This window comes from Choloepus didactylus, chromosome 17 (assembly GCF_015220235.1).
Source record: "Choloepus didactylus isolate mChoDid1 chromosome 17, mChoDid1.pri, whole genome shotgun sequence".
Lineage (NCBI taxonomy): Eukaryota > Metazoa > Chordata > Mammalia > Pilosa > Megalonychidae > Choloepus > Choloepus didactylus.
Window position 1 is genome coordinate 75,446,656 of NC_051323.1, and position 26,366 is coordinate 75,473,021.

A 26,366-nucleotide genomic window follows, 5' to 3' on the forward strand; every position below is an offset into this window, starting at 1 on the left:
GATGGTGAAGTCTGTCCCTGTCGCAGGATGTGGACGACCCCCTCTTGGACATGAAGGCCCCAGTCCTCCTCGTCGTTGGCCAGAACGCCCTGCAGTGCCACCCCGAGGCCATGGAGGACTTCCGCGAGAAGATCCGGGCAGAGAACAGCCTGGTGGTGGTCGGGGGAGCCGATGACAGTCTCAGGTGGGCACTTTCCCACTGCTGCCACACAGCGGTGCTTTCTGGATTTTTTTTACATATTAATTTCAGACTTATAAGAAGTTGCAAAAATAGTACAAACTTTCCCCATCTACCTTCACGCAGGTTTCCCAGGTGTTAGCATCTTACAAAACCACAGTATAATTATCAGAATTAGGAAGTGGACCTTGGTCGGGTGTCATGATGTACTCTGCAGGCATGCAGTTTCCCTGTGGCCTCGCTGACGTCCTGTTTCTGGTCCGGGATCCCATCCAGGATCTCGCCTTCCACCGAGCCGGCATGTTTCCTCGGTCTTCAATTTGGAGCAGTTCCTTGGTCTCTTTGTCTTTGATAACGACATTTTTGAAGACTTCTGGCCAGTTCTTTCATAGAATGTGGTGTTTTGAGGCTCGGGTGTGGTCATGCGTGTTGGCTGGAGTGCCCGTCGGCTCCTCTCGCTGGGTGCTGACTGTCACCTGGTGGAGGTGGCGTCTCGAGCTTTCTCCACTGCAAGGTTACAGCTTTTCCCTTTGTCGTTGGTAATTGTGGGGAGCAGATACCTTGAAATTCTGTAAGATTACTCTTTCTCAGCATGCTTTCCCTGGGTAGGCATTTTTTTCCTTGATTTATGCCTTACTGAGGATGACTGTGAGCATGGATTTTATTTGCATTAGGCATCATTTTATATACTGTTTCAGTTTGCTAACGCTGCTGTTTTGCAAAACACCAGAAATGGATTGGCTTTTATAAAGAGGATTTTTTTGGTTACAGAGTTACAGTCTTAAGGTCATAAAAGTGTCCAAGCTAAGACAACAGAGTACCTTCACTGGAGAATGGCCAATGGTGTCTGGAACACCTCTGTTGTCTGGGATGGCACCTGGCTGGTGTCTTCTTTCTTTGCTCCCAGGTTGTGTTTCAAAATGGCTTTCTCCAAAATGTCAGCTTTCAGTGGCCGTCTTCAAAATGTCTGTAAGCTGCAGCTCCTCTTCAAAATGTGACTCTCAGTTACTCTGAGGTCTTCTGTCTGTGAACTCCTTTATATGACTCCAGTGATCCAATAAACACCCACCCTGAATGGGCAGGGTGACACCTCCATGGAAATCATCCGATCAAATGTGTCACTCACAGTTGTTTGAGCCACAGCTCCATGGAAACACTCAATCAAAGGATTCCTATCTAATCAACAGTAATACATTTGCCCCTAAAAGATTGCATTAAAGAATATGGCTTTTTCTGGGGACAAGATATATTCAAACTGGCACATTCACCGTTGGGTGTAAACACAGCCACCATTAGGAAGGGTTTTAGACAGTGCCTCTGGTCGCTGAGGATGCTGTTCTTCCCCTTCCAGGCTGGCGGCACGGAGAGCCTTCAGCGGGGTTTTCGTGAAGTGTGTCATTTGTTGGACCTTCTTTTTCATATGTTCAGTCTTAGAGATTAACTTCAGTTGTGTGTTTTAGCTGGGGAGTCTAATGCAGGCACCTGCTCGCAGCTGCCTTGCCTGGTTCCCACGCGGGTGTTCGGGAGGGTCCCTTGACCGTTGTCATGCCTCGGCATCTTGTGGATTTACCGTCTCATCCTCTGGTGTATGAGACGATGTTTTCACGTGAATGAGTGTTTCTCGGCAGTTCAGACGTCGTTGCCCACGGGAGAACAGCCTGAGCATGTGGCTTGCTGTGGAGCGTGACGGGGAGGCTGTTGCTGAGAGCCCTGTGGAGACCTCCGTCTGGTCTTGGCTCCGTTGCTGAGAAGCTGGGAGAATAAATTGTGTAACCTCTGGGACTCACTGTCCTCATCTGTGAGGGTCTCACAAGATCAGAGGCAACTACCAGTCATTTGGGATCTCAGGGTGTCATTCTCCAGCCTGTCACTTGGTCCCCTGTTCTCCCTCTGCCAAGACCCCCTGTCAGGAGCCAGGGGTTGTGGGGGTATCTTTCCCACAGGAATGGAGCCAGCTGGGGCCACATTCCCTGATCTTTAGAAGGAACCTGTGACCACCCCTCCTGTCCCTCAGAGACCTCAGTTCACCTGCTCCCAGGAGAGTCTGGGTTTGGCCTGTGTGGGGCCCTCTGGGGAAGGTCCTGGCAGTCCCAGTGGAGTGTATGTGTTAAGCCCTTGTCCCAGGCCCTGCGCCTGGTTCTCCGCGACTCTGCTCTGTTGACTCCACCACTCCTGGTCTCCTTGAAGCAGATGTGGGAACCGAGGTCCAGAGAGACTGAGTTACCCCTGAGGGCCAGCATAGTCCTTCGTCCTGAGCCTAGAAAATCGACTCCTGTGATGCCATGGAATGTTTGTAAGGTCGGCTTGTCCTCCTTTCTCTCAGAATAAGCAAAGCAAAGAAGAAATCAGAAGGGCTGACGCAGAGTATGGTGGACAGGTGCATTCAGGTAGGCGGCTCCAGGTGTGTTCTCCTTGGCTGGGTTTGCCTTCCTGTAAGCCTTCAGGCTCACTCTGGTGGGCAGTAGCTGCTGGGGCTCTGAAGGGCAAGAAGGTGTCCACTGGGCCTCTGGTAGGCCTGGATCGTAAGCCTGGAAGACGGAAGAGAGAAGGTGAGTGGCACACCAGGGAGGGGTGGGCGGCGAGCGGGTGCTGGCCCAGCGGCATCGGTGCAGGGCTTGTTGGTCTGTGCCGGGCTGTGGGGGTCGGGGCAGCGGCACGTTGCTGCCAGGCTGAGGTGCCGTCGGCTCCGATGGGTTTGAAATGCCAGGAGGTGCCTGTTCCCTGGGTGAGCACTGCCAGACCTTGCCTCCCGTCGCCTAGGATGAGATTGTGGACTTCCTGACGGGCGTGCTCATGCGCGCTGAGGGCCATGTGGGCTCGGAGCCTCGCGATCAGGATGCCGAGAAGAAGAGGAAACCACGCGACACGGCCCGTCGAGACCTGGCCTCGGAAGGCCCCGAGCGGGGCAGCCGTCCTGCCTCCCCTGCCACCAAGCTGCCGGCCTCACCCTCGGGCTCGGAGGTGACGTGCGCAGCAGGGAGGGGCACTTTGGGCTGGAGAGTCAGTCGTGGGAGTTGGGTCCTTAGCATCCTGGGGGCGCCTGTCCGGTCCGGGAAGAGGTTCCTGGCCAGGGTCCCGGGGGCTGACGGGTGGGTGACTCCAAGCAGCGCCCTCCTGCCCTCCCCCTCCCAGGACCTCTCGAGTGTGTCCAGCAGCCCCACCTCCAGCCCCAAGACCAAAGGGACCACCACGACCTCTGCCCAGAGGTCCAGCCCGATGGCGAGCACGCAGCTGCTGAAGAGGCAGGCGCAGCGCACGGAAGCCGCGCTGACCCACAGGCAAGCCCAAGGTACGGGCCCCTGCCTGGCGGCTGGCAGTGAGTGCTGTCCAGCGGCAGTCGGAAAGCCCGGGCACCCACAGCTTCTTCCAGGCGTGTGTGTGAGCAGCACCCTCCTCGACATTCCCGTCCCGGCGAGGTTCAGGTGCAGTGACCGGCAGAGGCTCTTTCCAGTGGTAGAAAGTCACGAGAGGGCTGTGCGTTGGTGGGACTTGCTAGTTCCAGGAGTGAGAGCTTGGTCTTGGTGTTCAGGGTAAGGATAGGCTTTACGATCTCCTTAAATGTGTGTTGGCCTTGGGCTTTTTTTTTCCTAACTGCCAAGGAGGCAGCTGGGCCTTCTCTGGCTCCAGGCCCTGCCCGCGGCTCTGCAGGCGTTGTTCTCCGGCTCGCGTGTGCAGGCGATTGCCTTTGTGAGCAGGTTCTACGCAGCTCGGCCAGCCTCCTGCCCTTCTTTTGTTTTGCCCTTGAAGCCTTCAGGTTCCCCACCGGGACCTTTGGTGAAGTTTACTAGGGGTCTCTGCAGACAGGTGCTGCAGGAGGCTGGGAGCAGTCGCATGGTCGGAATTAGCTTTGGGAGCAGCGAGTGCTGCCCAAGAAACTGTGTGGAAAGGGGCGGGATTCCGGGGGCAGGGAGAGGAGAAGCAGCAGGCGGTGGCCTCCCGCCCATGCCTGCTTTGAGACAGCTGGGCCGTGGTTTGTGACGTGTCCGCAGCGCGCACCAGGAAGGGAAAGGCTGAGAAGAGGCAGCTGCCATGCCCAGCTCCTAGCCGAGGCCCCGGGTGACAGGAGCGGACCCTCCCGGTGATTCTTTTAGAGGAGAGTTTTCAGGAGGCTGCCTGCCGGGAGCAGGAGTGCGAGTGGCAGGTGGAGGCAAGGAGGCCAGGCCCTGGTCCACGGGGGCTCTGCGACCTGCATCTTCCCGAGCGGGGCCAGCGCCACGTTCCGGTGGATGTCCTTCAGGCTGTGATGCAGAGCGAGCCGTCCATCTGTCTGCTGTGCTTCTGCAGGAGCGAGTGGTTGAGGATCGAGCGATGTGGCGTTGTCAGCTTGTAGATGATTCCACAGTGCTGTTCAGCATTAGGTTTGAAGCCCACGTGGTGACTCCAGAAAGAGCCCCTGCTTGTGACCATTGGCCAGAACTTTCTCCTGTCTTTTCTCTGCTCTCTCTCTGTCCCCCTTTCTCTGGCTGGCTGTGATTCTTTAATTCTTTCTGATTCATTCCAGCCCAGTTTGCTGCTTTTCTGAAACAAAACATGCTGGTGAGGAAAGCTCTCCCTCCCGGCACCTCCTCCTGCCTCTTCGGTGAGTACTGCCCTCTCCTCTCCCTGCTCGCCTCCGCCCTCCGCCCTCCGCTCTTCCTCTCTCTCGTTCTCGCCTGCTCCTGCTTTTCATTTGTCTCTGTGTGGTTTCTTTCTTCCCTGCTTCTTTTCAGTTTTCTGATTTTCTTGCTGACCCTTTTTGCTGACTGTAGTTCCTGCTCTCTCTCCTCTGCTTGCCTCCTGCCTTGGGGTGTTCTCCCATCCTCCTTCTGTCTCTTGCTTTGGTTTGTGTGTGTGTCTGTGATCCGCTGCCCGTGAGCCTACGTCTCCTTGTGTGTTTTTCTCTCTGCCTCTGTCTTCCTGCTTCCACCCTGGCCACTGAAAGCACAGCAGCCTCTTACCCTGAGACGGTGAGCTCCTCTCCCACGTGCCGTCCTCCCTAGTCGGACTGTAACTGCTGTGTTCATTCCCTAAGCAAGTCCTTCCAGGTGGTGCCCACGGCGGGGAACCGGGGCAGCTCCCCAGGGTGCTGTGCCAGGCCCCGCCCTCCCGCGCCCCATGCTCGTGCAGTGCTGCCTTCCCCACCCCCACCCCTGCTTCCACTGCTAAGAGGTGGGACTGGGGAGCTGGGGTCTTGTGGGTTGAAGGAGGAAGGCTCTGTCAGGGTTGATGGGGAGCGTCCGGCAGGCGGTTGAAGGAGGAAGGGTCCATGAGGGGGCCTGTGGGGTGACAGAGTCTGGAAGACTTGGCCTTGAGCAGGATGAGTCAGTGTGATTCCGTGCGAGTCTGTGCAGCAGGAAGCCTGTGGGTGAGCATTGGGTGCTCGTCCAGATGGCCCGGGGATTGGCTGCTCCAGCACTGTTATGCTCTTGGGGCTGAGAGCTCCTGGAGCCGGCCTGAAGCCCGGTGACGTCCACCCTCAGCCAGGGTGGGGCTCGGATCCTTGCGCAGCGTCTCCTTTTGGAGAGGCCCAGGTGGGCTCCCGTCTGGTAGACGATGGGGTGCTCGCTGCCACCACCGTGCGGCATGGGGAGGGCCTGGTTGCGTTCCGGGCCTGGGAAGGCCTCCGCCTCATTGGCTCTGCCACGCAGGGTCAGAGTGTCCTCTCTCCTCCCGTCCCTCCAGAGTGGGTGAAGGAGGGGACGTGGCTCCCTCCCAGGGGGCGGAGGGGCCATCAGAGGCAGGGCCGCGTGAGGCAGGACTGAAGTGTCAGCAATCTCCTCAGCGTGAGCTCAAGGGACATCTCCAAATGTTCACATGTAGGGTGCCTGGACCTCTGCTTTGACTGTTGGTGTTGACTGGGCATTTTTGGATTCTGGAAGGTCTCACCTCAGCTCCGTCTCTTAGTTCCCATTTCATCAGAACAGACGGAGGAAGCAGAGAGAGAGGACCTTCGGCTCCCGCTGAAGCGGCAACCCCCGTCCAGCCCTCTTCCTGGCAGTAAGGCCCCCAAGCGCCCGAAGATCAAAGTGTCCCTCATCTCCCAAGGGGACCCAGCTGCAGGGCTGCGCGCTCCTTCCCGAGGAGGTGCTCCGGAAGGTCAGTTTCTCTTGGGCTGTGCAGACCAGGGATGGGCCAGATCCTCCAGGGCACATGGCTGGGCCCTCCTGGCTCCTCGCCAGGCACCCCAGCTGCAGCTGCAGGGTGGGAGAGGCCTGGAGCAAAAGGGGCATGCGGGTTGCACATGGAGAGAAAGGCGGGATAGAAGGGGGAGCTGAAGCATCATGCAGAATACCATACGGTTTGTTTTTTGGTTTTAATTCAAGATGATAAGACATTTCAGGAAGTTCATGAAATAGAAAGGGTGGCTTCAGCTCTCCGTGCTCTGGTGTAGTTGTTATTTCTTGTTTCGATCTTCCAGTCTTGTCCATAATGTCTAGCTTTTAATTTTGGCTGTGGAATCCCAGAAAGTAGAGTCAAACGGGACTGACCAGTGGCCTTGGGGTTTTCTTTTCCAGCTGCGGGAGGGAAGCCCGTCACCGTGACCTTGGGGCAGGCATCCACCGGAGCCAAGGAGCTTGCAGGGGTTCTTGGCCCGGCCAGGTGCGCTGCTGCCAGGCTGCCCGGCTCTGTGCCCGCTTTCCCGCTGTGCTCCAGCTCGTTCCACACATCAGGAAGATGGTGGGCTCTGCGCTCCACCAGTCACGGGAGCCTGGCTTCTTTCTCAGTGGGATCTTGGGCTTTCTTTTTGGTCAACTCAGTTCCTTTTTCCTTCAGAATTGCTCATTGTCCCCTGGGTCTTGTCCCGGCCTGAGCTCCTTCCTTTAGGCCTGACTGAGGCTGGGTTTGGGGGTGGGTGAAGAGGCCGAAAGTTCTAGCCTGAAGTTCATTGCTGAAGCCCCCCCAGGTGGTCTGCTCTGCTGCCCCGTGGCCTTTGGGTCAGGAGCTTCTTTCTCTGCCCACAGGCCCAGTGCTCCCTGTGAAGGCCGCTCAGCCAGCCCAGGCTCCTGTGTGGCCGGTGGCGCCGCTCCCAGCGCCCTGCACACACTCCAGAGCCGCTTGGTGGCCGCCTCCCCGGGCGGTGCCCTCCCAGGTACCTCGCACCCAGCATTCCTCCTGGGAAGCATCAGGTGGAGGCCCTCTGGGTCTCCGGCTTGCAGAGGCGTGACGTGATGCTGGGACTGGCTGTGGGGTGGGGGGCGCCCCATGCCTCAGTAGCTGCAGCATGTAAACGGCCCAGCCCACGGGTTGTGTGCTCAGTTGGGGTGTTTTGAACTGGAAGTGGTGCCATTTCCATAGTGCTGGGTGTCGGCAAGGTGGGACATGTGTCCGTCCCTCCCTCCCGGGAGCACTGTCTCCTGAGCCGGCAGGCCGACACCCACGGACCTGCCTCCCTCATGGGGCTCCTCTGCTGTGGGACAGCGGCCTGTGCATAGGGTGCAGCATAATCCAGGTGCTGGAAATCTTTGGGTTTAAAATGTCCTTCCTATTCCCTGGAAAGAGGTTTGGATTTCTGTAAAGTGGGATTCAAGCTCTCTTTGGTTCTCCTAAAATTGTCCAAAATATTGGATGGGTGTTTAGAACAGGCTGAGGACGTGTGGCGGGGAGCCACTGCAGATCCTGGTATCCTCCCTTCCTTATGTGCTTCTCTCGAGGGCAGGGGGGAGGCCCGAGGGGAGGGAGGGGGCCCTGGTGTTCGGCTGGCGCTGGGGGGTGAGTGCCATGCGGGAGCTGAGCTGATGCCTGTGCTTTCCTCCCAGGGGCCACGTCAGCCAGCAGCCTCCTCCAGGGCCTCAGCTTCAGTTTGCAGGACATCAGCAGCAAGACCTCTGGCCTCCCAGCCGCTCCCTCCCCGGGGCCGGTGCCACAGGTGCCAGCTGCACCCCCGGGTGGGGCAGGGGGTGGGCTCCTCCACGTAGTTGGCTTTGGCAGGGAATTTGGGTCTGGAGTGAATGGGGGAAGGACAGACAGCCTTCTGAGTGCACAGCTGGGAGCAACCAAAGGTTAAGGCTCCCTCACTTCCTGGGTGGCCTTGGGCCAGTCTCTTGACCTTTCTGTGTCTTTGTTTCCTTTTCCATAAAATGAGGATGGTAAGGGTCCCTCCCTCACAGGACTGTAGTAGGGGTTAACCCGGTTGTATGTGCAGACTGCCTGGGGGGTGCTGTGCGCACAGTGGGCCCTCGGCAGGGGCCGCCCTCAGCGGTGTGCTGTGGCCCTGAAGCCTGGGCACGTGTGTCCCTCAGGCCAGCAGTGTGAAGCTGCCCGCCCCCACGCCAAGCCTGGGCACCATCACCACAGGCACTGGCACTGTTGTCCGTGCCATCCCTGTGGCCACCACGCTCTCCTCCTTGGGCGCCACTTCTGGTGGGAAGCCCACGGCCATCCACCAGCTGCTGACCAGCGGGGGCCTCGCCAAGCTGGCAAGCAGCCTCCCGGGCCTGGCTCAGGCCTCTAACCAAGCATCAGGTCAGTCTCTCCCAAGAACCGTGCAGACCCCCAAATCGGGGTCTTCCCCCGGAACCTTCCCATCTCACACGGGCAGGCTGTGGTGTTGAGCCCAACTCCAAGGGGCTGCAGCCAGGAGGACCTGTCCCCTGAGAGGCCGAGAGAGTGCAGGTTTCTCCTGCTGCCTCTCGGGTGGACTGGAGGGCCGGGGTGATAGCTGGGGGAGGCTGAGGAGCAGGGAGAGGTAGGTTTGATATGTGTGTGGGGGGGGACTCCCCAGAAAAGGAAGGCCCTGGTGGCCAGTGGGGGCTTCCCTGTGTCTCCTTAGGCCTGAAGGTCCCGAGCACCATCACCCTGACACTGCGGGGCCAGCCAAGCAGAATGTCCACGCCGAGCCCCCTGGGCACAGGGGCAGCTGCCTTGGAGGAGCCCCCTGCCCAGGCGCTGCCCTCCGGTGTGCAGGTGAGTCGGCCTGGGAAGGCTGTGGACACAGGGCCCAGCTCGGGGACGCTGGGGGCTGGCTGACAGGAGCGGCTCCCGAGGCCCTGGACCTGTGGCCGGGCGATTCCGGTCAGCCTGGGCGGGGGCTTTGCAGCCTGGAGCTCCTCCCTGACTGCCGTGAGGATTAAGCGTGCAAACGGCGAGCGAGCGGGTAGCAGCGGCTGGTGCGTCTCAGGTCTCTGCGTGCTTCCCTCCGTCTTGATTTCCTTGTTCAGGGCTTGCGGGTGGAAGCTTGTTGGCTGATACCCGCTCTCTGCCCAGCAGCTCCCCCGCACCGTGCCCACCCCCCATCTCGGCATACCCGCACGGAGGCACCCCCTCAGCTGGTCGATTTCCACTGGGGCCTCTTCAGGTATAATGTCCTCATTTTAAGTGGCAATCTGAGGAGCCCCCCAGAGGCTGAAGGTGAGAGGAAACAGCAGTTGAGTCCCGTGTCGGGCTGACCTGTGGGGGTGTCAGCCGAGGCCCTGCCGTGTGGGGGCTGGGGCTGGGCCCTGAGGACCACCGGCAGATGGCCGCCTCCGAACCGTTCTTGGGTGGAAAATAACCCGAACTTCCCTGGGACCGCAGCTAGCCCTCCCTTTTTGAGAGGGTGGAGGTGGTTTTATTCTTTATTTTGTAGCTTATTTTTTTCAATGACAAAAGGGATTGTACTTATTTTAAATAATCCAAACGTTACAGAAATATGTAATGTAGAAAGTGGAAATTTCCCCTAATTTCACTCCTAGAGATGAGCCCTTGTTAATAACTTGATAAACATTCTTCTGGATTTTTTTTTTTTCCTATACAAAGTGCATTATTTATTTTGGACAAAAATGGGATCACAGAATATGAACTACTTTGTAACTAGCCTTTGCCTACGAATCCTCTGTGGCACCTTCCTAACCGGTGCAGAGGCCGACCTGTTGCCGAGCAGCCCCTCCCCACAATTTCACCGTGTCGGGTGCAGTTTCGTTTCATGTACATTTTCCTGGTTACTAGCGAGGTTGTGTGTCTTCCTTTATGAATTCCTTGTGTTATTTAATATCTGTTTATTTGATTTACAGCAGTCATAGATTCGGATGTTAATCTTTTATTACACAAGTTAAATATATTTTGTTCCATCGACCACTAGTCTTTTCTTTCGTTTGTTAAAAATTTATTGAAATACTGAGTGCCTGTGGTTGTCTTTTTTTTGTGTGTGTTTTTTAAATTCATTTTATTGAGATATATTCACATACCATGCAGTCATACAAAATAAAGTGTACATTCAGTTGTTTACAGTATCATTATATAGTTGTGTATTCTTCACCAAAATTAATTTTTGACATTTTCATTACCACACTCACAAAAATAACAAGAATAAAAATTAAAGTGAAAAAGAACAATTAAAGTAAAAAAGAACACTGGGTGCCTTTTTTTTTTTTTTTTTCTTCCCCCATTTTTCTACTCATCCATCCATAAACTAGACAAAGGGGAGTGTGGTCCATATGGCTTTCCCAATCACATTGTCACCCCTCATAAGCTACTTTTTTTTTTTTATTTTGAAATAAATTCAAAGTTATAGGGACAGTTGCAAAAACAATACTAACCCCATACACAGAACTCCATCATACCCTGACCCCCCTCCCCCAATAGCCCAATCCACCAACTTTAATATGCTGTCACACCACTATTTGTTTTCCTCCCTCCCTATCATCCATCATCTATTGCTCTGTCTTCTGAACATATGAGAGCTAGCTGCACACATCCTTGAACAAACACTGTAATTCACATATACAGTTCCCATGAACAAGAACATTCTTTTATGCAATCCCATTAAGCACAGTTAAGAAGTACAAGAGATTCAACAGTGATACAAAGCTTACATTCTATATTTCCTTTTCCTTATGTCTCAACTGTGTCCCTTTGAGCCCCCTGTCCTCCGTCCTCCAATCCCATCCAGGTTCATCCTTGGCATTCAATTGTCACATATTTAGACTGCCTTTTTTTTTTTTTTTTTTTTTTTTCAATTGTGGAAACATATATACAGCCTAAATCTTCCCATTCTACCCCCTCCCTAGCATTCCATTAGTGGGATTAATCACCTTTAGAATGTTGTAATGCTCTTTCCCACCATCCATTATTAGAAATTTCCCTTCACCTCAAACAGCAACCCTACCCTCATTTCTTAACTCCCCATTGCCCCTTCCCCCATTTCTCTTAACCCATACTCTACTTTTCATCTCTATGGTCATATTCTCTGATAATTTCTTTGTGTTTACTGTGGGGCTAAAATTAACCTCTTAAATCCATAACAATCTTGTTTTTCTTTGATACCACCTTCACTTCAATAGGACATATAAACTATGTTCCTATACTCCATTCCCCCACCTTTATATAGTTGTCTAAAATTACATATTTTACGTTGAGTTCAAAACCACTGATTTGTCATTAGAGTTTGTATATTTTATATCATGTAGGAAGTAAATAGTGGAGTTGCAATTCAAAAATTATAGACTTCTATTTGTATTCCATTGTGGTTGGAGAATGTGCTTTGAGTATATTCAATTTTTTTTTTTTTTTTTTTAATTTCTTGAGGCTTGTTTTATGTCCCAGCTTATGGTCCCTTCTGGAGAAAGATCTGTGATCACTAGAGAAAAATGAGTGTCCCGGTGATTTGGGATGTAAGGTTCTCTATATGTCTGTTAAAATTCTCTATGTCTCTCTCTCCTTTCCTTGTTTCTCTGTTGGTAGGGCTCCTTTAGTATCTGAAGTAGGGCAGGTCTTTTATTGCCAAACTCTCTCAGCATTTGTTTGTCTGTGAAAAATTTAAGCTCTCCCTCAAATTTGAAGGAGAGTTTTGCCGGATAAAGTATTCTTGGTTGGAATTTTTCTCTCTCAGAATTTTAAATATGTCATGCCACTGCCTTCTTGCCTCCCTGGTGGCTGCTGAGTAGTCACAACTCAGTCTTATGTTGTTTCCTTTGTATGTGGTGAATTGCTTTTCTCTTGCTGCTTTCAGAACTTGCTCCTTCTCTTCAGTATTTGAGAGTCTGATCAGAATATGTCTCAGAGTGGGTTTATTTGGATTTATTCTATTTGGAGTTCGCTGGGCATTTATGCTTTGTGTATTTATATTGTGTAGAAGGCTGGGGAACTTTTCCACAACAATTTCTTTGAATACTCTTTCTAGACCTTTACCCTTCTCTTCCCCTTCTGGGACACCAATGAGTCTTAAGTTTGGATGTTTTATTTTATCTATCTTATCCCTGAGATCCATTTTGATTTTTTCGATTTTTTTCTCCATTCTTTCTTTCGTTCTTTCATTTTCTGTTCTGTGGACTTCTAGGACACTGAGATGTTGTTCAGCTTCCTCTAGTCTTGTATTGTGAATATCCAGTGTCTTTTTAATTTGGCCAACAGTTTCTTTTATTTCCATAAGATCTTCTATTTTTTTTATTTACTCTTGCAATGTCTTCTTTATGCTCTTCTATGGTCTTCTTTATGTCGCTTATATCCTGGGCCATGGTCTTCTTGATGTCCTTTAAATCCTTTGCCATGTTTTCATTCCTCAATTGCAGTTATTTGATTAATTGTGCAAGGTACATTGTCTCTTCTGATATCTGGATTTGTGCGTTTGGAGTTGGATTCTCCATATCGTCTGGTTTTATCATATGCATTAAGATTTTCTGTTGTTTTTGGCCTCTTGGCATTTGCTTTGCTTGATAGGGTTCTTTCAAGTTGTAAAAAAAAAAGGTACCAATCTGATTTTTCAGAAACAGTTTGTGTGTCCTGGTGGCCAGGGAGGAAGGGCAGCTTTAATATTCAAATCCCCCAGGTTCAAGGAGATTCAAGGCCGCCGCAAGTCTAATCCTTCATTTCAGTTCAGCCCCAGCTCCTCTCTCTCGCTGACCCACAAACCACTGGACTTGGTGTAGCATCCCTGGGTTCTCCGAGCGGATCCCCCCTCCCAGCCGCGATCCTCCAGGACCTCTGCCAAGGGAATGCCGTGCTACGTCACCAGTGCACACCGTCCCTCAAGGGAAGCCCTGGGCCGCCGGCCGTGCCGGGGCGCTTTCAGCCTGATGCAAAAATGGCCAAACGGGGCGTCTCAACACCCTGCTCCTCGCACAGTTCCTCCTTCCCAGCTCCGGGACAACTGGCGGGGCTCTTGGCTGTGGGCACGGCCCCGGGCAGGAGTTTATCCAGCCCTCCGGGGAGCCAGCTGCAAGCCACGGGGTTTAACCAGTCAGTCTCCAAACGGCAACTCCTGGCTTCCCCAAATCGCCACGCGGCTGCGGGTCTTCCAACCAGCTTACTCACTCGTTTCAGAATGCAGACTCCCGGTTTCACGAAGTATAGCAGACCTCGTCCAGCTGGCGCATTGCTGTAACTGGTATTCTGGGTTACTTTCTGGTTTCTATCTAGTGTTTTTCATGGAGGTGTTTTTTTGCCCTGTTTCACCTAACCGCCATCTTAGTTTCTCCATCTGTGGTTGTCTTTTAACTTTTATTTCTGGATCTTCTATCATACAGATATCTTAAATTTTTATGTAGTAAAATCTTCCGGTCTTTTCCTTTATGGCTTCGGGATTTGGGGTCTTTATTAAAAAAGCTGTTCCTATCACTAGAGTAAAAATGTAATCTTTTTCTGTTTTCGTACAATGCTTATGTTTTACTTTTAGCTCCTTAGTGCATTTGGAATTTGTTTCTTTGTGCTGAGTGGGATGAGGGTCTGACTTTCCCCCGGAGTCCATCGGGCTGCCAGGCCCACGGTCCAGGTGCTGCCCCCTGCCTCCCCCCCGGCCTCCTGTTGTCTGTGCCGTGCGCATCCTCGGGTTCAGGAAGTGTCAGTTCTATTGCTAGTTTGCTGATACTTTATGATAAGTAATGGGTTTTGAATTTTATCTAATGTTCTTTTGGAATCACATGACAATAAATGAGATAGCTTGTTAAAATGGTGAATTACTTTAATAGATGTCCTAATATCAAATGGTCTGAATTCCAGATTCACTGGCTTGTTCAGTATGTCCTATTCTTTTGTCTGGCACATGCCCAAATTTGTTTTTATTGTGCCTACATAGAAAATAAGACCTTAACAGAGAGAACAAAACAAGGAAAGAAACAAAGTGTTTCACGGGAGAAGCATGTTGTAGTCTTTTCATTTGCTTATATTTTACTTAGGATTTTGGCCTCTGTGGTAACGAGATTGGCCTAGTTTTCTTCTCTGCCACCTGCTGTTGATTTTCCTATGTGCTTTCCTTGTCCAAAATCAGAAGCTTACAAAATCAAAAGCTTCCCGTCCCATTCAGTCCCTGTATTCTCATTCTCTACTTGTGGAATGAGATGGGAAGTGCTTTTGTTTTTTGCATACTCCGAGCACTTGTACGGGTCACGTATGGAAGTGATCAGTTTCTTGCCCATGTGTGGGAGTGGCCTGTGACGCCATCAGGGCTGTTTTGGGCCGCTGTCCCCTGGGTGCTTGGCTGGAGCGCAGATCTGTGCCCTGTGGGGTCCCCCTCCTACCTTAAGTTGCCATCTTCAGCTTGCTGGGGTCGGGGAGCTGGTGGCTGATGAGAAGACAGGAGGGGTCACAGAGCCCAGAAGGAGCCCAGTGGAAGGCCAGCATCTGGCTTCTAATAGTGTTAACTGGAGAGCTTAGTTTTCGCCTCAGTGAAGTAAGTTTGTGATTACTAGCAGAGTTCTAGTGGTGATTCTTTTCTTCCAGCCAAAGGAGGTGACAGGCGGTGAAGACTTGCTGACAGCTACCCCGTTGTTCAGCCGGCCAGCCACGGGCCCTCCCCAGTGCACTGTGCAACCCTGGCAAATCCCCTAACCTCTCTGTGCATGAGGTGGTGGCCTAAGTCGGTGGTTGCCCTGGTGGTGGGATTGGTGGGGGCTGCCCAGGAGTCTTAGGTTGGGGACCTTTGCATTTATGGCATTTACGAGACAACTGGAATGAGAGCACTGGCTGGGTAATCACTGATATCGAGGAATTGTTAACCTTTTTAAGTGTGATAGTGGTCCTGTATTTAGGTTGTGTTTTTATTTTAAATCCTGGTTTATTTTTGTGATGCGTACTATAATACCTACGGCTGGAATGAATGGTTGTGAACACTGGTGTAGACTTTTTTAAGGTCTGTGCAAGCACGTAATTATGTTTTGTTTCTGGTATTGATTAATATTCACTCCATGTTTCCTTTATGGGAAAGTACTTTTCTATGCTTTTTTATAAGTGAGAAGATGGAGGGAAGTAGGGCAGGGAGGGTCAGAGGTTACGTTGCATCCTGCAGTGGACTCCTGAAAACGGGCCCTTGCGTGTGCTCACTGGGTCTCGCTCCCCTCCGTGCTGCCGGCACACCGTGGCCTGTCACTCGGCCCCTCCGGTTGTCTGCCCACAGTAGCGGGCGTCACGGCAGCCCTTGCAGCAGGGCCTGGGCGAGTGGCTCCCTCTCAGGTCTGTTCATAGTCAGGACTGCCCTGCCTTGGGGCAGAATGAGCCGATTGGAAGCAGATCCTTTGCAATTTTGATTGTCAAACTCCTCTTCACTCCTCTCTCATTTACCCTCCATCTTCCCCTGCTACTGAATTGTTGCGGACCTCTTTGGAGCTTTCCAAGGCTGAAATCTAGAAAAGTGGGAGCACCCTTGCCCTTTGGAGAGAGGCCAACCCTCTCAACCTTGTGTCCTTCTTCCTGAGCTGCAGGACTCACCAGTTCACAGCAACACCTAAGAATGTACAGCACCTACAAAAACCACCTGGAGGCCATAGCCATGGAAAGCTTCCCCTAACGGGTCACCCACTTCCTTTTTCCCTGCACCCCCTTTCTGTCCTGCTTGATGACAAGAGCTAACCTTTAGAGGTGAGCACATGTGTACCAGTTGCTTTCCACAGGTGACCTCATTTAGTCCTCACGATGACCCCGAAGCAGGTGCTGCCACCTCCTCCTGCAGGTCAGGAAAAGGAGACCCATAAGCAGCTGGCACGAAAGAGGGGCAGCGTGGAGCTCGGTCACCAGAGCCCACGTTCCATTAGCATTTGTCTTGGTGCATCTAGCTGTCATCCCATTCCAAGTAATTGCTGCTTTGGAGGAAACTCTCAGGAGTGGGACAATGGGGTCGGAGGGTCTGGATGTGCTAACCCGGCACAGTGTTGACCCGTGTTCACTTCCTCTCCTGCCGCAGCGCCTGCCTCCAGCACCCTGAAGATGCCGGGTGACATGTACTCTACCAGGTCGGTGGTGGCACTTCCCAGGGAGCGCTGGGCACACGTCTGTCCTGCTGAGCTGTCCGCTGCTCTGAAGACTGCTTTAGGATGGTCCTTGTCGCCCCCCTGCCGGTTGTCTTCAGGGTGGAGCCTCTGGGTCTTGTGACACTATTAGGTGAGCTCATCCAGTCCAGCAAGGGGTGCGCCGTCCCCCGGGATCTGCACGTGTGGCCCCGGCCTCCCCAGCAGGTGCCCTGCCATTGGCTGCGATTCGATGCAGGGTCGGTGCTGGGCTGCGCCTTCGTTCAGTCGTTCAATAAAGGAATTGCCTTTGTACGTCTGTGCTGCCCGTGGGAGGAGCCGAGTCGGGAGGAGTCTCCGTGTGGTCGGGGCCCTTTGGGGTGGGATCCTCGTGGCCCACTGGCCAGTTGCTCGGGGCCAGAAGGACTTGTCCTTGTCAACAGCCTTGGGAGGCAGTCTTCCCTCTTAGAACCCACACAGAATTGCCGTGTAGTGGCCGAGACCTGGGAACTCCCAGTGTTAGACTTGCTGTGGGGCCCCTTCTGAGTGAAGCAAAGAGACTGGACTGCAATCTTCCCGCTCATCCGGCCCACCAGGATGTGGGAGCAGCGGTGGCCAAGAGGTGAAAACTGGTCCCACTTTCCACCATGCTTTGGGCCAGTGTCCAGGGGGCCTGAAGGTCCAGAAAGGTCGAAGAAGAGCTGAGAAACCACAAATGAAGGGGCCTGGAGAGCGAGCCAGCACGCCCTGTGGGGGAAGCTGTTGGCATCTGGGGCTTCGCATCTACCACCAGGTGTTTGAACCTGGAACTGTTCCTTCAGCTGGACGTGAGACGTGGAGCTTGCCCCCTTAAAGGGAAGAGATCCCAAGCCCTGAAATTGCTGTCTCCACTGCCTGGAGGAGAGACAGGTGTGACCAGCCAAGCTAACCTCCCGCATGTCCCAGGGAGCTTAGTGCACAGGGGTGTTCCTGCCCCCCTTCCCCACGGAAGTGGGATTGCTGGCAAGGACGGTCCTGTGCGGGGCCCTGGGTAACGGCCCGAGCCTTGGAGGTGGGCACCCCTGGAGAAGCGGCCCTGGAGATGGGGCCCTGAGCCCCTCCTTACCTTGTCACGACACCTGTCTGCCAAGGTGACTTCAGGTTTGGCTTAGACCCTGTGCTCCAGAACATGCATCCCCTCCATACTCCAGGATGTTTTCTGTCAAGGTGATAAATTAGGCAACCCAAGTGTGGCTGTCCCGTGTCCTCCTCTGCGGGCGGGGCAGGCCCACCATGGCTGGGTCTGTTGTCTGGGTCCTGACCCACAGGGATGTGTCCGTCTACCCTGGCCACCTGCGTTCATCCAGGAGCCTCATTTGCCAGTCGGAGTGGCGGCCAGGAGGGAGCACCGTGCACGGGGGTCTCGGACAAACAGCCTGGGTCCTGGGGGCGGGGGGAGGGAGGGGGGAGCATCACCTAAATACCAACTCACACCTCCTGCTCAGGTGGTCAGTGATTCACATGGATCCTTAGGCTGCACTTGTGTGTTAGTTGGTAGGTGGCTCCTTTGTGAAATTCAGGAGGCAATTTTGTAAGTTTGAGGAAGACAGAAAATCTGAATGGGCTTCTAGGGCTTAGCAGTTTAATAGCTTTACAGGTAGGGTAACAACCAGCAGGAGCAGAGGACAGTAAGGCTCAGTGAGGGTATGAGAGGCTTTTAGGATTCAGTTAGGACAGGTAGAGGCCCCTGGGCAATCCACGTATGATGAGTGCAGCCTGGACAGCACTCGGGGGCAGGAGGGTGCTTCCAAAAGATACCGGCCTGGTGTGCGCTGAGGCCAAGGAAAAGATCAGAGTGTTGTCCTGTATTTGTGGTAAAATCCTAGCTTGCTTCCCATGGAGAGCTTCCTGAGGCTTGGGCTATATTCCTTGAAGAATGTCGAATGTGGAGAAGGGGAGTTGTGGAAACTTTGATGCTTGTTCACCTTGGAGGGGCAGGCTGAAGGGGGGAGTGGCCGAAGTTCTCGGAAGCCTGCGCCCCAGTTCCCTTTGCAGAGCACACCATGAGATGCGAATGAAAGCGTTCCTCCACGTGTCACACAGCGGCCCGGAGCCCATAACCCGAGCAGGGGATGGTTCTGGTGGGAGATGTGGAAGGATCAAGAAGGCATTAGCTTCCTGGATGGCAGGTGCATGGGATGCTCTGAGGAGGCTGTCCTTGGGCCTCAAGAAGAGGTCACGATGGAGAAAGGCCTTCTGGCCTCTGGTCCCAGCTCTAGCACAGCTGAGCTGGTGTCCGTGAGCAATAACAATTTAAAGAAACAGAACCACTCTTTGGACTGTGTCGTCTTGCTTTCCGTGGATTCTCTTGTGTGTTCTGGTAATAACCCAGTGAGATGGGCCCGGAAGATAATGGCTAACATAACGTGGCAGTGCTGGCGCTCACTGCATTTATGCGGACGCTGTTTCAGACCTCCACGTGCGCTCACTTATGTAACCTGTGTGGTAGGTGCTGTACCTCCCTTTTCACAGGTGAGACACTGAGGCAGAAGACACCAGGCGGTTGGAGCTGGGGCCCGTTCTCTGCTCTGCATGGTGCTGGTTCTGAGGTGGGAGACCTAATGTGGAGGGTAGCCTAGGACTTGGTGGCTTGGCCTCCACGTGACCCTTTTGAGTTCACATCCAGCCAGGCCAAGACTGACAGTTGCTGCCACCCATGCACCCAGCTTCCTGCAATGTCTACACCTCAAAAACACTGGAGCACAGTTCATTCTGTTGTACGAATGTACCACGGTTTGTGTAACCATTCACCTACTCTAGGAGTTGGATTGTTTCCAGTTTTAGACTATTACAAATACACCTTCTCTAAACAATTGTATGCAGCTTTTTGTGTGACCATAAGTAGTTTTCATTTCTCTGGGTTAACCAGGAAATTGACAGAGATACAGTGTGTATGTGGTGGACATTTTATTGTGTGTCAATTCCTGTAACCACCACGGCCATCAGGTTGCAGAACTGCTCCATCAGCTCGAAGATGGCCCTCCTGCTGCCCTGGGTGCCCACTGTCCCTTCCCCACCACTCGTAAACCTCAGCAGCCTCTCACCCATTGTACAGACTTTGTCATTTTGAGGATAACATAGAATGAGAATATTGTTCAGCCATAAAAAGGAATGGAGTTGTGATGCGTGCTACGACATGGATGAACCCGGAAGACGTCATGTTGAGTGAAATAAGACGCTAAAGGACAAATACTGTATGAGCTCAGTGATATGAAATAAACAATATGCATATTCATAAGTCAGAAACCAGAATACAGTTTATCAGGTGCTGAGTCTGGATGGGGAATGGAGAGTTAAATGTTTAATTGGTATGGACTTTCTGTTTGGGATGACAAAAAAAATTTGGCAGTGGATAGTGGTGATGGAGGTACAATTTTACATTTGTAACATTGAATTGTGTATTTGAAAAGGGAGAAAAAGGGAAATGTTATGGTAGATGTAAGTTACCAACACACACACACACAGTACAATAGAATTGTACAGCACAAGGAGTGAGCCCTAATGTAAACAGTGGTCTAAAGTCCATAGCATAAGTATGATAGTGTTTCATCAATTGTAACAGACACCACACTAAAGCAAAATGTTAATAGTTGGGAAAACTGTGTGAGAGGGAGGTATATTGGAACTCTGTATTCTGCATGATATTGTAAATCTACAACTGCTTTAATAAAAAAAAATGTAGAATAGAATCATATGGTACGTGAACCTTTTGTGATTACCTTTTGACACTCAACATAATGCCCCTGAAACCCATTCAAGTTATGTGTATCAATGGTTCATTCCTTTTTATTGCTGAGTAGTAATCTATTGTATGAATGTATCATGGTTTGTGTAACCATTCATCTACTCTAGGACTTGGATTGTTTCTGGTTTTGGACTATTACAAATAAACCTTCTCTAAACAGTTGTATGCAGCTTTTTGTGTGACCATTAGTATTCATTTCTCTGGGTTAACTGCCCAGTAATACAATTACTGGGTCATATGGTAAGATTTTTTATTGTTTTTTTTTTGTTTTTTGTTTTGTTTTTTGTTTTTTTGTGGCTACAAATTTTTTTTAAGGAATTGAATTTTTAACTTTAATTTTTATGTCATATTTTTATCATTTTTTCTTGTAGAATATAACATATATACATAGAAGTTATAACTTTCCAAGTGCAATTTAACAAGTAGTTAATAAGCAAATTTCAAACAATATTATAGGTTACAGTTCTACAGATTCAGTTATTTCCTTATTGTGAAATGTATATACAAAAAGATAACTTTTAAATTACAATTTAGCAAGTAGCTATTAAACAAATTTCAAAGGATACTATGGGTTACAGTTCCACCATTTCAATTCTTTTCTTTCTAGCTATTCTAATACCCTAGCAACTAAAAGAAAGAAAATCATATAGAGATTCAGTATTCGTAATCCTTGGCTAAATTCCATCTTGTCTGTTGCTCTCCCTTCCTCTAGTTTAATCACTTTCCCGATCTTCAGGGATGTCTAGACAGTGACCATCCTAACTAGTTCATGTTGAAAAGGGGTGTCGACATGGGAAAAGGGGACACATCTGGTTGATGTTCTTGGAGAGGCTGTCACCTCTGGGTTTTGGGACTTAGCTGGCATAGGAGTTCTCTGGAGGATTTAAGTTTCTGAAGAATAAACTTAATGAATGAAAATGTTTAGAGTCCAGGATAGGGATATGGGTATTCTTGAGGGTTTTCAGGACTACTGTTGGCCTGGGCTTATCATATTGTGGCCATTTGGCATATCTAGCTGAAGCTTGCATAGAAGTAACCTCCAGGACAGCCTCTTGACTATTTGAATTCTCTTAGCCACTGAAACCTTATTTTGTTGCCTTTCTTTTCCCCCTCTTGGTCAGAAAGGCATCCTCAGTCCCTCAGTGGCCAGGGTCAGGCTCATTACCAGAATCTGTGTCCCACATCGCCAGGGAGACTCATTCACTGGGGGGTCCTGTCCCACATTGGGGGGAGGGTGATGAATTTATTTGCAGAGTTAGGCTTGGAGAGAGAAGGTCCACATTTGAGCAACGAAAGAGGTTCTCTGGAGGTGACTCCTAGGCATAATTATAGGTGGGCTTAGCCTCCCCTTTACAACCATAGGTTTCACAAGAGCAAGCCTCAAGATCGAGGTCTTGGCTTATGAAGTAGGTGGTTCCTAAAATAACATAGCATATGTTTTGTCCATTATATAATCCACCCATGTTTCACATTGTCATCACTTAGTTGTACAATCCTAATCACTCTCCATTTTAAACAATTCTCATGACTCAAAACACCTTGTAGCTCTTTTCAGCCCTTAATTATTTGTCCCCAGTATTTGTGTGGTACTAGTATGGTATTCCTATTAATTACAGTCCCTGATATGCAATAGGCAGATTTTTCCCATATACCAATCTGTTGTCAACTCGCTATACTTGTGTCATAATTTAGAAGTATATCATGCAAGCATCTATAGTTGTAGTGCTAATTTGTGGGATATCTGCCTTTAAACAACCCCGTTCAATCCTTTTTGCCTCCAGTACAACTCTGATACTTATAATCCCATTAACAATCATCACCCCTATAAATTCCTATGCCTTTGAATTCACCATCATTAACATATCTGAGCATAATAGATTGTCATCCCCCTCACCAACTACTGTCCATCACAAGGTCCCCAGTATCCTACATTATGAGACATTGATTTTACATTGTTCAGGGAGTTCATAGAAGTGGTAACATACCCTATCTTTCCTTTTGTGTCTGGCTTATTTCATTCAGCATTGTATCTTCAAGGTTCGTCTGTGTTGTCATGTTTCAAGACCTCATTCCTTACTGCTGCGTAGTATTCCATCAGATGTATACACCATATTTTGTTTATCTACTCATCTGTTGAAGGACACTTGGATTGTTTCCATCTCTTGGCAGTTGTAAACAATGCTGCTGTGAACATCGGTGTACAAATGTCTGTTCACGTCACTGCTTTCAGATCTTACGGGTATATACCGAGAAGTGGAGCTACTAGATCATATGGTAACTTGATATCTAGTTTTCTGAGAAACTGCCAGACTGTCTTCCAGGGTGGCTGTACCATTATACATTCCCACCAGCAATGAATAAGAGTTCCGGTTTCTCCACATCCCCTCCAGCATTTATTATTTCCTGTTTGTTTAATGGCAGCCATTCTTATCGGTGTCAGATGGTATCTCATTGTAGTTTTGATTTGCATTTTCCTGATAGCTAGTGACAATGAACATTTTTTCATGTGTTTTTTAGCCATTTGTATCTCCTCTTTGGAAAAATACCTTTTCATATCTTTTGCCCATTTTGTAATTGGGCTGTTTCTACTATTGTTGAATTGTAGGATTTCTTTACATATGCAGGATATCAGTCTCTTATCAGATAGATGGTTTCCAAATATTTTCTTTCTAAGAGTTTTATTGTGCTGTCTCTTATATTGAGGTCTTTGATACACTTTTGAGTTAATTTTTGTATAGGGTGTGAGGGAGGTGTACTTTTTCATTCTTTTCATATGGCTATCCAGTTCTCCCAGCCCCATTTGTTCAAGAGACTATTCTGTCCCAGTTCAGTGGATTTGGGCACCTTATCAGAAAATCAATCGACCATAGATCTGGGGGTCTATTTCTGAACTCACAATTTGATTCCATTGATCAATATGTCTGTCTTTGTGCCAGTACCATGCTGTTTTGACCACTGTGGCTTTATAGTAGGCTTCAAAGTCTGGAAGTGTAAGTCCTCCCACTTTGTTCTTTTTTAGGATGTTTTTGGCAATTTGAGGCCCCTTTCCCTTCCAAATAAATTTGATAACTAGCTTTTCCAAGTCTGCAAAGTAGGTTGTTGGAATCGTGACTGGAATTGTGTTGAACTGTAGATCAGTTTGGGTAGAATTGACATCTTAACAACATTTAATCTTCCTACCCATGAGCACAGAATACTTCCCCACTTATTTAGATCCTTTTTCCGTTACTCACTTATGTGCATTAATCTTATATCCCGCCACTTTGCTGAATTTATTAATTCAAGTAACTTTTGTTGTTGAATTCTCAGGATTTCCCAAATATAAGATCGTATAATCTGCAATAATGGCAGTTTTACTTCTTCCTTTCCGATTTGGATAACTTCTATTTCTTTATCTTGGCGAATTGCTCTGGCTAGAACTTCTAGCACAATGTTGAATAATAGAGGTGACAGCGGGCATCCTTCTCTCATTCCTGATCTAGGGGGAAGGCTTTCAGCCTCTGTACTGTGCTGGCCGTGGGTTGTTCATTTATGCCCTTTATCATATTGAGGAAGGTTCCCCCAGTTCCTACCTTTTGAAGTGTTTTTATTAAAAAGAGATGCTAGTCAAATGCCTTCTCAGCATCTATCAAGATGATGGTTTGATTTTCCCCTTTTGATTTGTTAATGTGTTATATTACATTAATTGATTTTCTTATGTTGAACCACCCTTGCATGCCAGGAATGAGCCCCACTTGGTCGTGGTGTATAATTCTTTTAATGTGCCTTTGGATTCGATTTGCAAGTATTTTGTTTAGGATTTTTGCCTCTATATTCATTAGGGAGATTGGCCTGTAGTTTTCCTTTGATGATTTTGTCATTTTGAGGATGACATACAATAGGAATATTATTCAGCCATAAAAAGGAATGAAGTTATGATGCATGCTACGACATGGATGAACCCCCAAAGACATCATGTTGAGTGAAATAAGATGCAAAAGAAAAAAATACTGTACGATCTTAGTGATAGGAAATAGGTGTGTCAATTGCTCCCTTCAGTTTAGCAAATGTTTGACTCATGTATTTTGGAGCTCCTTGATAGGAGGTATAAACATTTATTATTGTTATTTCTTCTTGGTGAATTGTTCCTTTTAATACTATTTAGTATCCTTCTTTGTCTCTTTCGACATCTTTGCATTTAAAGTCTGTTTTGTGTGATATTAGTGTATCTACCTCAGCTTTCTTTTGGTTGCAGCTTGCACAGAATATTTTGTCCATCCTTTCACTTTCAATCTCTTTGTGTCGCAGGGTCTAAGATGAGTCTTTTGTGAACAGCGTATCGATGGGTCATACTTTTTAATCCATTCTACCAGTCTGTATCTTTTAATTGGAGAGTTTAATCCATTCACATTGAAAGTTATTACTGTGAAGGGAATTATTGAACCAGCCGTCTTACCCTTTGATTTTTAATTTTTAGATCTATTATTCCTCGCCTCTCTTTTTTTTTCCTTAAAGTTATCCTTGCTAATACTCTTAAGTTCTGGGCCCTTCTCCAGGCCTCTCTCTCCTTTCTTTTTTTCTCAGCTAGTAGAGCTCCCTTTAGTATTTCTTGCAGGGCAGGTCTCATGTTAACAAATTCTCTGTGTTTGTTTGCCTGAAAATTTTAAAGTCTCCCTCAATTTTTTTTTAATTTTTAAAAAATATTTTTAGTTTTTATTGAGATTGTTCACATACCATAGAACTATCCAAAGATCCAAAGTGTACAATCAGTTGCCCATGGCACCATCATACAGCTGTGCATCCATCACCACAATTAATTTTTTTTTCAATTTTTAGAACATTTTCATTACTCCAGAAAAGAAATAAAGACAAAAAAAGGAAACTCCATTCCTCCCATACCCCTAACCTCCCCCCCTTCATTATTGATTCATAGTTTTGGTACAGTACTTTTGTTACTGTTGATGAAAGAATGTTAAAATACTACTAACTGTAGTATATAGTTTGCAATAGGTATATATTTTTTTTCCTATATGCCCCTCTATTATTAACTTCTAGTTACAGTGTCATACATTTGTTCTAGTTCATGAGAGGGATTTCTAATATTTGTACAGTTAATCACAAACGTTCACTACAAGATTGACTGTTTTATACCTTCCCATCTTTTAACCTCCAACTTTCCTTCTGCTGACATACGTGACTCTGAGCTTACCCTTTCCACCACATTCACACACCATTCAGCACTGTTAGTTATTCTCACATCACTGATCTCTGTCCATTTCCAAATGTTTAAGTTCACCCTAGTTGAACATTCTGCCCATATTAAGCAACTGCTCCCCATTCTTTAGCCTCATTCTATATCCTGGTAACTTACATTTCATGTCTATGAGTTTCCATATTATAACTAGTTCATATCAGTGAGACCCTGCAATATTTGTCCTTATGTGTCTGTCTTATTTCACTCAATATAGTGCCCTCAAGGTTTCTTCATCAACCATTTTTTTTAAGACCATTTTGTTCACACACCATACATTCCATCCTACGTAAACAATCGTTGGTTCCCTGTATAGTCACATATTTATGTATTTAGCACCAATGCCACTATCTATATAAGAACATCTCCATTTCTTCCACAAGAAGGAGGAAGAGTCAAAGAAGGTAGAGAGACAAAAGAAAAAAGAGAGAGAGAAAAAAAAAACATGACAGCTAGAAAGGAAAGATAGCATTAAACTACAGTAGAATAAAGAGTCAGACAACATCACCAATGCCAGGAGTCCCACACCCTATGTCCCTCCCCCTCCCCATATGAATTTAGCTTTGGTATATTGCCTTTGTTATATTAAAGGAAGCATAATACAATGTTTCTGTTATAGTCTCTAGTTTGTATTGATTGTATTTTCCCCCCAATCCCACTCTGTTTTTAACACCTTGCAATGTTGACATTCATTTGTTCTACCTCATGTAAAAACATATTTGTACCTTTTATTATAATCGTTGAGCACCCTAGGTTTCACTGAGTTATACAGTCCCAGTCTTTATCATTCGTCTTTCGTTCTGGTGTCCCACATGCTCCTAAGCTTCCTCTTTCAACCATACTTACAGTCATCTTTGTTCAGTGTCCTTATATTGCTATGCTACTATCTCCCAAAATTGCTTGCTAAACCTCTCACTCCTGTCTTTTTCTTTCTGTCTGCAGTGCTTCCTTTAGTGTTTTCTGTAGAGCAGGTATCCTGTTCACAAACTTTGTCATTGTCTGTCAGAGAATATTTTAAGCTCTCCCTCATAGTTAATGGACAGTTTTGCTGGATATAGGATTCTT

At 48.8% G+C, this 26,366-nt stretch overlaps 1 protein-coding gene across 7 annotated transcripts in view; it reads left to right on the top strand.

Moving 5' to 3' along the window:
• The window catches only part of KANSL3 (KAT8 regulatory NSL complex subunit 3), a 46,133-nt gene extending 29,531 nt beyond the window's left edge, over positions 1 to 16,602 (top strand). For 2 of the 7 annotated variants that reach the window (XM_037806766.1, XM_037806761.1), the window contains 12 exons: positions 27 to 184; positions 2,502 to 2,565; positions 2,939 to 3,139; positions 3,311 to 3,467; positions 4,680 to 4,757; positions 6,062 to 6,253; positions 6,673 to 6,757; positions 7,120 to 7,247; positions 7,915 to 8,024; positions 8,398 to 8,620; positions 8,928 to 9,061; positions 9,365 to 10,228. In XM_037806766.1, coding sequence (XP_037662694.1) covers positions 27 to 184; positions 2,502 to 2,565; positions 2,939 to 3,139; positions 3,311 to 3,467; positions 4,680 to 4,757; positions 6,062 to 6,253; positions 6,673 to 6,757; positions 7,120 to 7,247; positions 7,915 to 8,024; positions 8,398 to 8,620; positions 8,928 to 9,061; positions 9,365 to 9,472 — 1,638 coding nt within the window. In that variant the 3' untranslated portion in view covers positions 9,473 to 10,228. Of the gene's footprint in view, positions 1 to 26; positions 185 to 2,501; positions 2,566 to 2,938; positions 3,140 to 3,310; positions 3,468 to 4,679; positions 4,758 to 6,061; positions 6,254 to 6,672; positions 6,758 to 7,119; positions 7,248 to 7,914; positions 8,025 to 8,397; positions 8,621 to 8,927; positions 9,062 to 9,194; positions 9,343 to 9,364; positions 10,229 to 16,244 lie in introns of those variants that run through there. The other 5 variants (XR_005212344.1, XM_037806764.1, XM_037806762.1 and 2 more) reach the window with 5 other exon arrangements.
• Positions 16,603 to 26,366: the final 9,764 nt, after the last annotated feature.